Source organism: Trachinotus anak, unplaced genomic scaffold, assembly GCF_046630095.1.
Source record: "Trachinotus anak isolate AG129_WGS33_773 ecotype Australia unplaced genomic scaffold, CSIRO_AGI_Tana_v1 ptg000009l, whole genome shotgun sequence".
Taxonomy (NCBI): Eukaryota; Metazoa; Chordata; class Actinopteri; order Carangiformes; family Carangidae; genus Trachinotus; species Trachinotus anak.
Window position 1 is genome coordinate 4,036,206 of NW_027273860.1, and position 16,051 is coordinate 4,052,256.

Consider the following 16,051-nt stretch of genomic DNA (forward strand, 5'->3'; position numbering starts at 1 on the left):
ATCATTATCTGGTCAGGGATGAACATGTATCAGTTGTGCCGTGTCCTTGGAACGGTCACACTTTCACCAAACAAAAGCTAAACCAAGTGAATTACAGTTTAACTTCCACTGATTCAACAACTGGAGAAAATAACACTCGGAGCTCATGTTCCCTGCCTGTGCAGGCATGCGTAATTCCCAAAGTGCATTCCCCTGTCCTCTGGCTCAAACGTTCAAACCTATTAACGCCATTTAGACACTCGAGACTAAACCATTTGCCTTCACTCACTGACAGAGCACAAGGCAGAAACTTCATGTTTTCTAAAGCTGATCTGCTGACGGTCTCATTTCTGTCTCATTCAGATATTAAATTTTAGCAGCAGTTAGAGGCACAGCCATTAAACGAGTGTCAGGGTTGCTTCCGGGACTCTAATAATCTCATTACTGTACATCAGGAAGTCAACTATCCTGCTGGGAAGACAACGATTCATTCTGTTTCTCTCCGCAGATGTCAAAATAGAGGACAACTATTAGGGCGGATCTCGGTGATGTGCATCAATGGCACGTCTTCAGCACGCCCCTCATCACTGTCTCTTGATGTATGGTCATTAGGCTGCCACTCCATCATCAGGGTTTACTGTGACTGTTACAAATCAATCGAGGAGAAGGGGCTGCTCAGAGGAGTTGATTGGAAGGGAGCATGGCCAAAACGTGGTGATAATCAGACAATCAAGCACGCCCACATAAAAAGTGATTAAATCCTCTTGAGTGAAGTATAAGAGCAAAGATTTAATCAAAAACGAACCCCCCCTCACTAATTGCAAATATGAAGCCAAGGCACTGATCATCAGCTAGGGCACGTAGCTTATTTCTTCTTCCCTCCACCCCCTCCCCCCTTTCACCATGCACACAGTAGATGGAACAATGCTCCCCTTCCTGACTCCCACCTTCATCTCCCATTTATGCATCGGCAAGGCTTTCAACATCAAAGTGATTCAGTTTTAATGACTCTGAAAAAAAAAACAAAAAAACGACGAAGTAAATGTCACCAGTGGTTGTCCAGTACGGGTCCGAAATCACTGATAAACAAAGATGGTGAGCTTGCGGTGATGCATGTCTGGCTATTTGTAGCCTTGGTGCATCTCTACAAATGTGCTGTGCCCACTTAGCTGTGCCCTCTGTTTCACTGAAAGTTTAACTTGCTGGAAAATCGATTATAAAACAGCATGGGATCAATCAGCTGAAATGTAGCCACTGTGGTTGTATTTTGACATATTTTATGCTCTGTGCCTGGTATAAAATGTGATCCCGGATTTCATATATTTGTCTCATCCAGAGTTTTTAAGCAATACTTATTCATTGTCTGCTTCCAACAGAGATATCCTTCCTGTTCACCTTCTTGTTCTCAGTCCACACAGCTCATAATGAGTGGACATAACAGCAGTAAAACAACATCCTCTTAGACAACCAGAGAACAAAACTGGCTGGTTAGACACATACGTTATGTGGATCTGTACACTGCACATGACCAAGCCATTACAAATGGCATTCACCAGTAATGAAGTCCAGCCAGGCACATACATTATCAGGATCTGTACAGCGAAAAAGGACAAAGCCAGTTAAGAAGAGAGAAGAAGTAGAGGTGCAGATTAGATGGAGGTCATGCTGTGTAGCAACTAATAACGTATCAGGATGGTACTCAGTAGAGCGTATCCTCTGCTGGTGCTGTGTAATTGTGAAGACTGCGCTGCATGTCATGTACTCCTTTTCCAAAAAGTTGATATTTTCCATGCTCCATTAAAATCCTCCAGCATGAGGGGTTGAAGTAATTTTCTTGACTCCACCTGAAATGGGACACGAGTTATGCCTGTTTGAATTGAAGCCACTTCTAAGCATTTTGGATGATTATCACAGCACCATGTGGCCAGTCTGATCTATATTTGCTCAGCACAAAAATTGGCAGGAATAGAATAATTGGCATGGTGGCGGCATGGTGGCTTAATGCTGTAATGGTGCATTTTGTTATATTGGCCCATAAATGGAATTCAATCTTCTATTATCTGCTGATGAGTAAATTGGTTTATTGGTGGTTATGTATCATTTGAGAAGTTATGGCCTCATTGAAGGTGCACATTTTGTGCCAATCCATTCATAAATATTTGTGAGATATTCTGTTGTAGAGAAGTTGTTTGTTAGTTGGTTGCAAGATAGCTCTGTTGGCGGACTGAGGTTAGGTTTGTGAGGTTTTGATGCTTTTCTTTATCAAATATTGATTGTACAGCATGACCAATGTCAGGATTTTACTTTGTCTGGGAAAGTATCAAGAGTATTTTTGGTTACTTTTTGGCATTTTATAGCCAAAACAAGTAATCAATTAATCAAGAAAAGTAGTTACCACATAATGAAAGTAATCATTGGTTGCAGCCCAAGCCAGCATGTAGTAAGACACTCCTGTGATTGGGTTTAAAGTGTGATAAAACACAGTTACAGATACATATCATCACATTATCATGTTGTCTCATAGGGCTAGACCATAAAATTAAAGAAAATGTAAAAAGTGAAAGTCGAAAGTGTCAACCAACCCGGTCACACCGCAGTCCAGTCTAGGTCCAGTGTACCTCTTATACTTTAAAGGAGTTATTTGTGAGCTTTGCTATTGCATTAGCATTAATACCTGTTTATTTACCAGTCTTGATGAGAGCTTCATTGCATTTACAAGACAAGAGGTTATAATATGCCCTCTGAGCAGCTCTACTTCCTCAGGGCAGACCAGACGCCCCAGTGCCTCGGTATCAGAAAGTGACGAGACAGGCCAAGGTTAGCTGGTTAGCATGCTAACTTCAATAGAAGAAAACATACATAAAAAACATAAAAAAACATACATACAAACATAAAAAAGCCATAATGAGATAAGATAAGGAAATACTAATGAAAACTCTAAATGTGTAAACATCACATTTTCCACATTATTTACTTATCATTACATCAACAGTGACTTTGTTTTTAATGAAGACTTTAAAATATTAACTAAGAATTGATTAGCTGGTTTGGTAAGTAAGTTAAAGCAATTACTTTACCAATGGGCGGTTGTGTGGCAGCTTGTGACATTGTGTTTATAATTGTGAGGATTATTTGGTCATTTGGGTGCAGGTAAAAAATGTTCTCCTCCTTTATCAGTACAGTTTTCAAACTGTGCTCTGGTAACTCATAATTTGTGACTCCTCATTTGTTATCAGCTCTGACAGACTGAATGAGTGACTGAATAAATATAATTACAAGTTACACCTCTGGTTTGATTACATTTATGACCCGTTAACTTTTTTATATTATCCAGCAGTATTACACAGGTAAAAATACTATTCAGTTTTGCAGAAATGATGTTTTAATGGTGGATTTCTGTCAGCTTAGTGGATTGCTTTCTTTCCTCAAATCTCTTCTCTGCCTGTAATTTACTTAGACATCTGAGAAGCGTACAACAGAGCCAAAGGTAAACTGTTTGGCTGTGAGCATCAATTAGCTTGTGAACACAAACAGTTTAAGGCTACTTGACAATTAGTTTACCGAGCCCAAACAGTGAAAATACATAAGTGGTTGACAAAAAAAAGCTAAGATACACTTTCTCTTAGGTTTCTCCTCTGGGTGTGATGAAATTATAAGTGAGGTTCTCCTTGAGATTGGACTGTTTTCACCAGCGACTTTAAAGCCCCAGACTCTGTTGATCTCTTTAAACTCCTCAGAAATGCATTGCCAGCTGCCAGCCGCCAGCCACATGCCAGTCATCTATTCCTCTAGTCTTTAATAAAGTCGCCCATAGAGACAGAGAGATAAACACAATCCCTTGTTTTGATGCCCTGTGGAGGAAAAAGATTCCTCTAAGTCTTTGTGGGGAGATGACAAAACAACAAGATAGCAGAGGCCATAATTTCACCTGGACGTCTCTGATCACACTGTGTGAGTGATTTCCATACATTTCCATCCATTATTTGCTATATGGACTGGACACTGGAGCCATTTCCCCTCCCTCCTCTGGATTGCCACACATAGTCTTGATATATGTCAGGTTCACACCAGGCCTGCTCCGCAGTTTAACAAATTAACATGTATTACATTAAGGCGGGTAGTCATGAAATTTTCTGTGTGATCAAAATTAATGAATTATAAATAAAATATCCCAATGCTGAAACTTGACATGCAGCAGCACCCTCTGCAGAGAGACAGAGCCTTGCGCTTAAAATCATGTGACAGAAATTTGCCCGAAGCCTGTTTTTGTACAATCAGCTTTGACTAAGAAGGGAAATAAGTGAAATATAAACTCCCCAGCAGTAACGGATAAACAGCAGTGAGGAGTGTCTCTGTCCAACTGAGGGGTTTTTTGTGTCTTCTCTCATCTCTTTGGTATCTCCTGGCATCAAATCATCACAGATGGTTGGTAAACACGAGAAAGTTGTGTGCAGTTTACTTACAGCCAAGGGGTATATCAGTATCTATCAATATTAGCTCAATCAAAGTGAGTACCAATACCTCATGTTTACCTGTCTCTATGGTCTGCACTACATTATTTATTGATTTATTTTTTCATTTTACTTGACTGTTCTGTAACAAGTCCTCCAACCTCAGCAACCACACAGTTCATTTTTTCTAACCCTCTGATATGACCCATAAGAAATTCTCCTAAAATATCATCCCTACAGCGTCAGGCACACCAGACCTTGGTTGTCACGGCTACAATAATAAACTTGCTGACTGTACTGAGAATGGCATACCTTCTTTCATCGCCACGGTCGCTATAATAACGGTCATGGCTTGGTTAGGTTTAGGAAAAGATGGTGATTTGGGTTAAAATAAGTACTTCCTTAACATTAGACGATCTTCATTTACATAGTTACAATAATAATAATATGGTTAACTGTGCCAAACGGTCATAGATAATAGAAACAACATAAATTGCTACTTTCACATGGGAATTGAAGACCGCTCTCCTGTTTCATATTCCTCTCATACATGTTTGAAAGATACTGAGTGAACACATTTGCTCAGCTGAATTTCTTACATAAGTGTCATATTTGCTCACATTATGTTACTTTCTTCCTGGTCTTAACTTTATGAGCAGAATACTGTCCATACCTTTGAAGATGACATGATAACCCGATGCTTGAGAGAGGATCTCTGAGGAGTTCTGGATCCTGGATCTTCTGATCTAAAGAAACATATTAGAAACATATGATGAAGAAGGTTGTGATATGTATTATTTAATAGTATGTAAGGCACATCTGTGCTGACTCCACAGTGGACCATAATGGAGAGTTATGGAACATCACCTAACACACAGAGAACACCGCAATAACTCCTTTCTGATTGGAACCGTCTGTATCTTGATATTGTTTCACCCTCAGCTGGCCTGGCGCTGCTGTTCTCTCAGCCTGTGATGTTTGTGTAATGGCCCGCAACCTGTTGACACTTTTATCACCCATAGATTTTGGAAGGCAGTGGTCGCCATATGCGTCATTGGCTCGCACTTTGCAGAGCTTGATTTATCAGCTCCTACAAAGGAAGACAATGGCTAAATTAGCGCTCTGACTGGATGCGAAATTACATTTATGAGCCAGAGTTGTAGAGAACTGCCGGACAAAACTGGATATATCCTTGTGGTCGTTGTGGAAGTGGACTGCTCTTCAGTAATAACTCTGGTTCAGTGTATTTAAATGATTCAACATAGAAATTGATTATCAATCCACAAGCAGCACCGGAAGCTAATATTTCTAAATGCCTGTCAGTAGATTAAAAGAGTGTGCACAGAAATGGGCCAAACCGTGTCAACAAAGTAATTGGTCCCGTCCACACTGCCACCAATGTGTAAACAGCATCTGCTTTCTTGCTTTAGAGGTTGTGTTTCATATTACTACAATCCAGAAACTGATTAACTACCTGATTCAACAGGATCTTTGACTCCTTATCTAATTACAGGCTTGATATTTACCACCGAAAGGACAGTCTGCTCTCATCAAGAGTTAGGCTCGCAATCAACAGCAGCTTTCTAATTAGTAATTTATTTGCATGGCCAGGCCTTGATTGGATGTGGCCTGAGGACCTCCGGCGTTCAACTTGTTAAATAACTTGTCTCTGTGAATGGCTGTGCACTTTATACCAGTAATACCAAAGTGCTCTTCTATTTTTTTTTTTACATATAAATTTGTACCTCACTTTCCACTGCACATGTATCCTAATGGACATCATGCATTCTAGTTATGTCATATCTCCCAGTAGAGATGTCTGATGGAGGTCCAGTGGAGGATTTGCTGTGCTAAAACTGTGATTAATTATGTAACAAATGGACAGAAAAAAAAGATGTGTATTAAATGCGGTTTGGTCAATAATAGGTGCGAGTGTTTGATGCTCTAAATAAAACTGAGCAGTATGATGATTGATTGATTCTAAATTTAGGTTGCTGTGAAAGTAGACTCCCTTGTCTCCAAAACAGAGTAGCTGTGTCCCAATTCAGCGATAGCACCAGTCAGATGAATTTACAAGAGAACCACAGTGGGTATAGTGTGCCAGTTATTTTTTGCAAGCTGCAGAGGATAACATCATCTAAGATCATTATGTATCAGTGAGGTCATCCCTGCTGATTAGTCTCAACTTGTGGCTGCTGTTCCTGTCTGTATAAATTCATCTTATTTTATCATTATCTTTTTTTTTTTTTTTTTTTGACTGATGCACCTGCAGTTTGGGAACAGATGATTTGGCCTATGTGGAGCTTTGTTAGTTGATGCAGTTGTGAAAACTCTATGGTGCAACACCAGACCTCTTTTATATCTGACAGATGCTGCTAATTTGCATTCAACAGAAAATAACTTGTAGCGTCGACTGGGAGTCTCTTTGTTATTTGGCCTCCCCTTACACCAGTGGTTCCCAAGTGGGAAAATCATTTGCAAAACAGTACGATTTAGGTGAAAAGATGTAATTATAAAGAATAAAATAAAAACAAAATACAACAATCTTTAGAAATATTAAATGTGTTCTCCTTTCATTGATTTTTTTTTTTGATAAACCAATGATAGGAACTTCTATGTTGTCACCAGCAGGACCACACCGTATACTGGTTTGCTACCTCAGTCTGATGTGCGCTAACAGATTACATGCATGGCAAAAGCTGGAGTATCAAAATGGATAGCTGATTAGCAACAGGAAGAACTCAAAGGGAAGAGAGTCAAGAGACAGATGGTGCATCTCTCCCCTGTCAAACAAAAAAGAAAAATCTGAGCTTCCTCTGCTGTCAGTTAAATCCTGAATATTCGTTATCATTAAAATAAAAAGTACTCTGAGAATGTATTATTTGGCCTCCATATTATTTCGGGGTCAGATGTGGGCCAGCGACTTTTTTGAGATTTTTAAGTGGACCATGAGTTAAAAAAGCTTGGCAACCACTGCCTTCTACATTTGGGTGCTTTGCAAACAGGTCTTACTAATATCCATGCACATTCAGACTATATATATATGTAACATATTAAATGCATGCAAACACAGTATGAATTTTTTATCTGCTGCGAGTGTATCTTAAGTTCTCCATAGGCTTGCATAAATCTAGACTGAGGTGTGCTTTAAAAATTCTAAGGTTTTGTTCACAGCTTGATGATGTGCATCTACAAGTATGAAAGACAAAAATACCACCAGTGTATAAAGTGATGCCAGTGCTCAGTGAAAATGGATTGTTCTGTTACGTTCAGCTGTGACATTTCCCTGAGGGGGAAATAAAACGAAAAAAAAAGCTGTGTTTCTTAACATGTTTTATTCATGCATGAAAATGAAATTGTATAATGATGATGTTACCATGGTTCCCTGGTTTGGAGATTCAGTGGTATTGTAAAATATATCTATAAAGTTTCAAACTGCAACCCAGCTGAGCAATTGGCATGAAAGTCTTAATCCTCTTGGTATCAATTATGGCTGAACAAGTGGCTCGGTTTTTCTTTATTCCTCTCTCCTGGTGAGAAAGAAGGCAACGCTTTTCCATCTTTAACAGTCTTGTAAGGATTTCCCCCAAAACTTTAATCTCTAAAGATGCATTTTTTTCAGTGATGCTCCTCTACAGTCAAGCCTGAGAGAGGAATATTGAATAATGTAATGTCTGACTTAGATGTTGGGAGTTTTCTTAAGCTGAAACGTGGGCTGAGTGCAGCAATGCTGCAAAGGTTACTACTATATAAAGCTCAAATGTTTTAAAAGCCCTTGGTAGAGATTATATTAAAGTACAATAGATATACATCACAGTCTGTGGTTATGCAGTCTTGACGCATGCCCCCATGTGTCTAACTTCAAGGACTAGGGCTGTAAATATTGATGATTTTCATCAATGTTATTAAGTAAAGTAATTATTTTGTTGACTAATCTGTTTATTTTCTCGATTAGTAATCTAAAAAAATGAACCGATAGGAGTGAGAAATGTCCATCACACTTTACAGGATCTAAAGGGAATGTCTCTAATGCCTACCAAACACTGGAAGACAAGATGACATGAAGAAAAGATTTTTAAAGACTAACTTCTGACACCTTCTCACATCTAAAGACATATTGTCATGAGTCATGCAGTCATGAGTTTTTAGTCTCACAGCATAAGATCTAATAAAGACTGGGGATCTTGCAGGGTCACTATTTGCAAGACTAGATTCCATTGAGATTATTTCCCATCATGCTCCTGGTGGACATTTCATTATTATGATTATCATGATGATTATTAATATTATGATGCAAAGTTAGAAACTTTACAGTTTAAATTTGCCCCTAAAGTGACTGTGTTTGGACTTTATGATTTCCTGTTTTATTTTATGTTGCCTCCCTTATGTTAATGCCGGTCATACAACAAATAACTCACATTCTTGCTCCTCCCCGGAGTCTTCTCTGTGCTCACTATCTACTCAGTTTGCTGCTTCCTGTTTGGTGCTGGAGAAAGCCTCATTAAATGTCACTATTTCCATGAGCCAAGACTAAAAACTAATGATAATATGAAACATTTTTGATTATTTATCAGACAGCTTACACCAAGTGATCGAGATGATGAAACTCTCATGATTTTATTCTAACAATGGAAACCCAAAGATATTCAGCTTATATCTATATAAAACAGAGAACTATAGAAAATGTTCACATTTGTCGAGCTCAAACTAAGTAATGTTTGGTGTTTTTCCCTCAAAAATATGTAGCTATTTACCAATTTCTGTTATTAACTTCCTGTCAATGAGTCAATCCGCTGTTTCCGAGCTAACATGGGCATAATAGTTGTAGATGTCCTTTCTTCTGCAGTGGTTCCATTCCAGTGCACTGTGGCCATTGTAAATTTTGCAACCATGAATCATATTTTGAAACCCTGAATCAAAAACAACACTAAGCAGTGATTTTTGGCAATCTTCTTTATTCTGTATTCACACATCCTCTGCCTGTGTTTCCCTTGCAGCTTCACTCAAACTCAGATAAAGGCGATGGATCCGTCAGGTACATTCTGAGCGGGGAAGGAGCTGGAACTATATTTATCATTGACGAAGTGACAGGAGATATTCATGCCACTAAGAGCCTGGATCGGGAAAGGAAAACGCATTATGTCCTGCATGCACAAGCCTTGGACCGCAACACAGAGGAGGCCCTGGAACCAAAGTCGGAATTCATCATCAAAGTACAAGACATCAATGACAATGCACCTAAATTTCCAGATGGACCCTTTGTAGCTACGGTGCCTGAGATGTCTGAAGTGGGTGAGTAGTGCTACAAAACAAACCGGACCTTCAGATGATTGCTGTCCACTGTCAGAAGCAGTAAGCCTTTGTTTGAATGGGTTGAAAGATGAAAAAAAAAGTGTCTGAAATCGAGTGTTATTTTGCTGCTTTTTAGAATATATCATGGCAAGACCTTTGACTCCACATCCTGTGTATGTTTGAAATAGACTTATGGCCAAGTGCAGCTCCAAAATGGTTTAAAAGAAGGTATTAGTATTAAGAACCGGGATCAAACATGTTATTACCCTGTGCTGCATTCTGGTCTGTCCTGTCTGTGATTATGCTCTCCAGAATGTTTGATCTTCTGTAAGCCAGCCGAGTCCTCTTTTTCATCTTTGTTTTCTGGCTGCTGTGATAGTTTCCCGGGTGGGCAGGTCTTTATAAAGCTCTCAGTAGTGCCTCCACAGCAATCCCTGCCATCGAGACTGTGGAGTCCTCCACATCACGGCGGAAAGAAAAGCCTCTATCCACCTCCTCGGAGACAGCTGCTGCTCGTATGCCCAGCATCATGTGGCTAACATCTATTTTTTATTTCTCTATTCTGCTGTTCTGTTTTTAGCTTGGGTGAACAAAAGCCACCCTTTTCTCAGTCCAGTGGATTCTGCCTCCGAGCACAATAGCTCAAAAAGTATGTTGCTCAAATATTTCACAGCGCTCCTTCAAAACATATGTAGGTTGTCCAAATGGTGGCCAAACTGCTGTCAGTGCGATTTTGCTTCAAATATACTACAAGATAGCGAATTTGTGGCACTGACAGTGTTGAAAACATTCCATTTATATCTGTCTGTCTAAAGTAATCCCTACAGGTCACATGCAAAGGGGCAGAAATACTTATTAAAAAATTTCTCAAAGAGAAAAATAAAAAAAAACGAATGGCTTCATCAGTTTCTCGCAGCAAGAAGATGGAAATGTGCAAAACCGATTAAATATGCAAACCCCAATAGACCTGTAGGCGCCCTCTTTATAAACAGTCAATATCTCTCTGGTTGCATTCATGAATATGCACGAGCACTCAGGCCTGACACACATACAACTTTGCCAGTCAGTATATTTGTTTTTAAGTCGGATGTGTCAAGTACATGTCTTAATCACCTCTGAGAGTACTGTACTATGCATGTGTTCTGGCACTGTCACATCCGTAGGCACTTGCACATGAATATTATATTTTTAGGTGCTGTTGCTACTGTAAGACAAAAAAATATAGATATGTGTATTGAACCCTAGATTAAATGATTTTGATGATTATATGAATCAGTTGCAATCTAATCTTTAGCTGTAAATGAGTGAATAATGAGGTAATAAAAATATACCAGGGGCACTAATCTGTGTATTGGCATCCTTCATTTAGCTCTAACGAGACCACTCATTTCAAAGTTTCAGTGTTGGCCGCAAAACTTTATGATCGGTTGCACAAAAGGAATCAATCACCATTGATGACCCACGGGGGGAAATCAAGGACTGTGAAGGGGGGAAATAATTAGCCTTTTTTTTTTTTTTTTTTGTCAGACCCCTCTTTTGCTCATGTCCATTAAAGTAATTCCTTTTTGCTTCGGCGTCTGCAGCCTCAAATCGGCTGTAACCATCAACTGTCCTCACACTCCAGAGCACTAATCCCCCAACATTTGTCAATACTGGCGCTCCCAAGTGCAGAAAGGGGCTGTCTGGGAGTGTGTGGCAGCTAATTGGTTGTGATGTTCTTTTTTTTTTTTTTTCCTGTCTAAAATTGATTAGCTGGGCACATGCCAGGTAAATCCGACATTACTGTCTCATACCTCCCATTCAAGAGCACAACCATATTTTTCTGAGTGCTAGATGAAAGGAGTGTCAGTTACCTAGTATTGAATGTCTCCCAGTTGAGATGTTCCAGATAAGACATGCTAGAGGTAGTAGCTCCGCTTTACTGTTAGCTACTTTACTTCTGGGAAAAATCACAGTTTAATGGTGGTTTCAGTACCTTGAGGCTGAGGCGGAGGCTTGTTTAGATGAGTAGTTATGATTAAAAGAGAGGGGCTGCTGGAGCTAAGATGAGGACATTGAACAGAGTCGCACACATGGATAAGTGTTGAACTCTTTGTAAACAAATTAAAGGGCAGACCTATCAAGTAGATGCATGATGATTTAACTTTTGGCTTTCAGATTAATTAATTAAAATCAGTTCTCCACATCTGATGACAGGCTTCTTTTCATCCCATTAAGTCTCAACTTGCTAACAAATCTATGCTTTTTCTTTTTTTTTTTTTAATTTCAAGACTAAATAAAAGTGGGGATGAAACAAATGGCACGCGACCCTTGGCTCAGGCTGCGGGAGGAAGAATTTGAGAAGCAACTGGTTGTAAAACAGTTTCAGAGACCAACCTTGATCTTTTGAAAGAGCATTAGGTTTTGTTGTCATGGTGATGAGTCCAGTGAGCGCTAAAGCGATAGATGGACTGAAACCTATAGGAGATGATGAAAGTAGATGTAAAAAAGGGATACACGATGCGACCAAGTTCGTAATAGGAGGGATGATCTAGAGATAATGAATTGAGTTCATATTTTTTGGATGAAATTGAGAAGCCATGTTCTAGTATTGCATATTTTCTGATTTCTGATCAAACATCAACTATTCTGCATGCAGACCGCTAAAACTTGATACTACGGAAAGTTTCACGGTTATGAACAAGTATTATACCATGCTCTGATAGATTACATTCTTGCCTTAACTGCTATTATGGTCATTTTGAAAAGGAACATTTAAAACCATTTAAAAATAGTCCAGGTATAATTCAAGGCGGGGTGTCTCCCTGCCTTCAAAGCAGCAAGACATCAAACAATGTAAGAAATCCTTGAAGACTTGATTGCAAGGGTTTAACCATCCATTAGGAGTACTGCATGCAAAAGGGGTTGGATGTTAAAGGGGTTAAAAACTGCAACACCTTAACCTGGATCCTGTTATTAATGCTTTTAGTTGGTTTTATTTCTCTATTTGTTATTTATTTTTCTTTTTTGAGTGTTGCACTGTAAGGTCTTTTTTTATTCTGCCTGGTGTTTTTAAGTGAAATGCTATTTAGTTTTTATGTACCTTCATAAAAATGACCATCAAAGGAATCTGAAGCATTAGCATTAGCAGAGGCTTCAGGCTCCTTCTTATGAGACAGAATAGCCTTGCGAGGTGGTGGTCTCTTTGTAAGAACCTTTGACTAATGTGGTGTCATTGTAAAGTGTCTTTATTCTCAAGAAAAAGTCTGTAACATGAAGGAAAAGGTGAAACTGTGACCTTACCACCCTGGAGATGAGACTCCCAGCAGAGTTTTAGTGCATCGGTGAAAGTTAATGTTCAGCAGATGTGTACATGCTGACTTTTGAGTGCTCACCCTCTAATGACTAGAATCAGACCTGTTAATGTTGCGCTTGTCACCTTAATAGTTCCAAATACATAGTGGCTGAACACTTAAGTTGAAGTGTGTTGTGAGCAACGGCAAGTGCATTGCACAGTCTATTACGACTGCATAATGAGTTCATTATCAGGCAGAATATGCAACAATATGAATCTGTTACCACGGTTTGGGAAATCTGAAGCATAGAAAATATAGAATGATACAGATGAGATGTTATTTCTGCTGAGGTTTATATTGAGCCGCACAGAAATATTAATGATACAAGGTCACAGATGAGTATTTTCTTTGCTGAAGCCATTAACACAGACCAATTCAAAGTTCATCAATTAAATTATGTACTAACTAATAAGTTTTCCTGATGATTTGGAACCAGCTCAGCTTAAAAAAAAAAAAACAACCCCAGAATTGATTAAGTCCAAATAATTCCCAGTGCAATTTTTTGCTTCAAGGTTGACAGAGACTCAGAGTGCCCAAGCATACTGTGGAGTGCATGGCTCATTATGGCTGGCATTTCACTCTGGTCCTGCAGGTTTCCGAGAAAAAAAAGCCATATCTGGTGTGACATAGTGGAGCGAGTTTCACTTGTTTTAATTTAGTTTAATTCCCAGTTGAAAACAACAAGGCAAGTGTCCAGAAGATTTACAGGCTATATAGCTCACATGTCTCCTAACACAATCATATCATGATTTTTACATATAATATTCCATTATATAAGCTTGTAGTGCAATTACAATGCACTCATCGTGCAATTATAATGGGTTAATGAAGCCTGTAATGCTGTTTGAGCAACACTTGAAGTGTTAAATTGAACCACAATGGCTCTTACAACTAATTTTTAAATAACAGCGTAAATAACAAGCCATCCCTCCAACTTTTCAAATCATTTGTCTGTGTTTTTGTCGTCTCTTTGCAACGGAAACCGCTTGAAAAACTGAAGGCCGGTGATTGCACTCAAAGCATTTTCCCCATTAAAGCCTTAACATCAGAGAAAATGGCCAGCAATTATACTTTCATGAGACATAACTCACACACAGACACTCACTGTAGTCAGCTCTTGTGCAGCAAAGCCTGAATGAATGAAGGTCTAAAGTATTTTTCTCTATTTAAGTATGTTATTATTATTATTATTATTAAATTAATTTTTTATGAAGGCTTGAACATTGCCATTAATAAAATGTAACTGATTTCATGTTCCCATAATGACAACCTGTTAGCAAGGCAGCCAACAATAATATCTGTATTCAATTACTAAAGCGCAGTGACTCAGCATGTGTATGAGGAAGCTATCTGTTTCTTTGGGTTAAATGAGGTGACTCTTCTTAAAGCTGAAAGTCAGGTGAAGATGATTCCAGCATTTTGAATATCTCTGGCCTTCTAACCGTGCAATCTCATATTCACATTTTGTGCACAGCAATTCTCCTCAGATCTAAAGACACGGTTGCTAGGGGATTTTCAACACCTAGCTGTTACACAATTAAATCACATCAATGTAATTTTTTTTGGCATTTTAAAACCTGTGAGAGCAACAGTAATTATCAGGAAATAATTCTGCTGTGTTCATTTTTAGGCACGTCTGTGCTGCAAGTCACTGCGACTGACGCCGATGACCCCACCTATGGAAACAGTGCGAGAATAGTCTACAGTATCCTACAAGGACAGCCATATTTCTCCGTCGACCCCAAAACAGGTGTGGTATTTACTGCAGACAAAGTAAACACCCACACACTTGCAAGCATGGAAACTATAACTGTAAATGGAGGTAATAACTGTGTTATAATCTCTATTGTTGATCTCCTAAAGTGATGTGTATATCACGCTGTCAGATCCATGTGCCATATGTTTCTTGCAGTGAACATCGTGTTCTGTTATTGCAGCACGTCTGACATCATAAAAGCTAAAGCAGCCGCAGCAGAGTTATGGACCACTCATACGCCTGCTGTATTGTTGAGCACGCAATCCTCTCTTTGTGAGCCATAACTAACTCCTCAGGGGTCAAAGGAGACATTTGTAGAGATGCCTTCATAAAGCTATTGTTTCCTTCCAGTGGCCAATGTTTTCAAAATTCATCTCTTTTTTTTTCTTTTTTTTTATAAGAGACCTCTACTAGATCTATTAAATGTTAATAAACCCTCTAAAGTGCAAGACATATAACTTTTATACAATGTGAAAAATGTGTTGTTGCGTGTGTGTGCATGCGTGCATATCTATTCATTTCTGATCTCTCTTTGTCTCGTACATGCACGCGTGTGTCTGAAGTTGTGCATGCTTGTCTCTGCTGCTCCTGCTGCTGCTGCTGTTGTCGGTTAAAATGAACAACAATCCACTTTTATGAATTGATTCATTGCTGTCTGGAACAACTATTGGCCCCTTTGAGACCATACCGCCCATGTAAAACATGAAGTCTTTGCTGAATGAGCAACACAAATGAATTGCTGAATATTTTGACTTTACCTCGAGGGAAAAGGGGGTGGGGATTGATGGAGCAATTTCACAGCGGTGTGGTGAAGCTGTAGGATTGCCAGTTTTTGAATGCAAACTAGCCTTTTTCATGTTTTGTTCAATCAACTATATGTTACTATAGTTGAAATGTATTTTAAAATCACATTTTGACTCTTAAAAGTATTATTCTGCTGTGATTTTCTTTCTGTGCAGTGTGCTTCTGGACACATCAGATGGCTTGTTTTGCTTGAGCTGACTCGGCATCTTGTCTGCATTATAATTCAGTGTGGGGCGTGCAGAGGAGTAGGGACGTGATCGAAGGCCTAGCCAGCTACACTCCCTGCAAAAGCACTATTCCACCCACACATTTTAATTTATATAAGTCGGCTGTTGTTTTCGCCTCTGGCAAACCACCCTCCTCCCTCAAATTAGGACAAGGAGCTCCAGTGGTCAGTGGAAAACGTGCACATAGAGGGAGTTGCACTTGCATGC

General features: G+C 39.2%; 1 protein-coding gene across 2 annotated transcripts in view; it reads left to right on the forward strand.

The window, feature by feature from the left end:
* LOC139625050 (cadherin-18) overlaps window positions 1–16,051 on the forward strand; it is an 81,830-nt gene that overhangs the window by 22,034 nt on the left and 43,745 nt on the right. For both annotated transcript variants that reach the window (XM_071484634.1, XM_071484635.1), the window contains exons 3-4: window positions 9,428–9,722; window positions 14,688–14,807. In XM_071484634.1, the coding sequence (XP_071340735.1) occupies window positions 9,428–9,722; window positions 14,688–14,807 (415 nt within the window). The remainder of the gene's footprint in view (window positions 1–9,427; window positions 9,723–14,687; window positions 14,808–16,051) is intronic.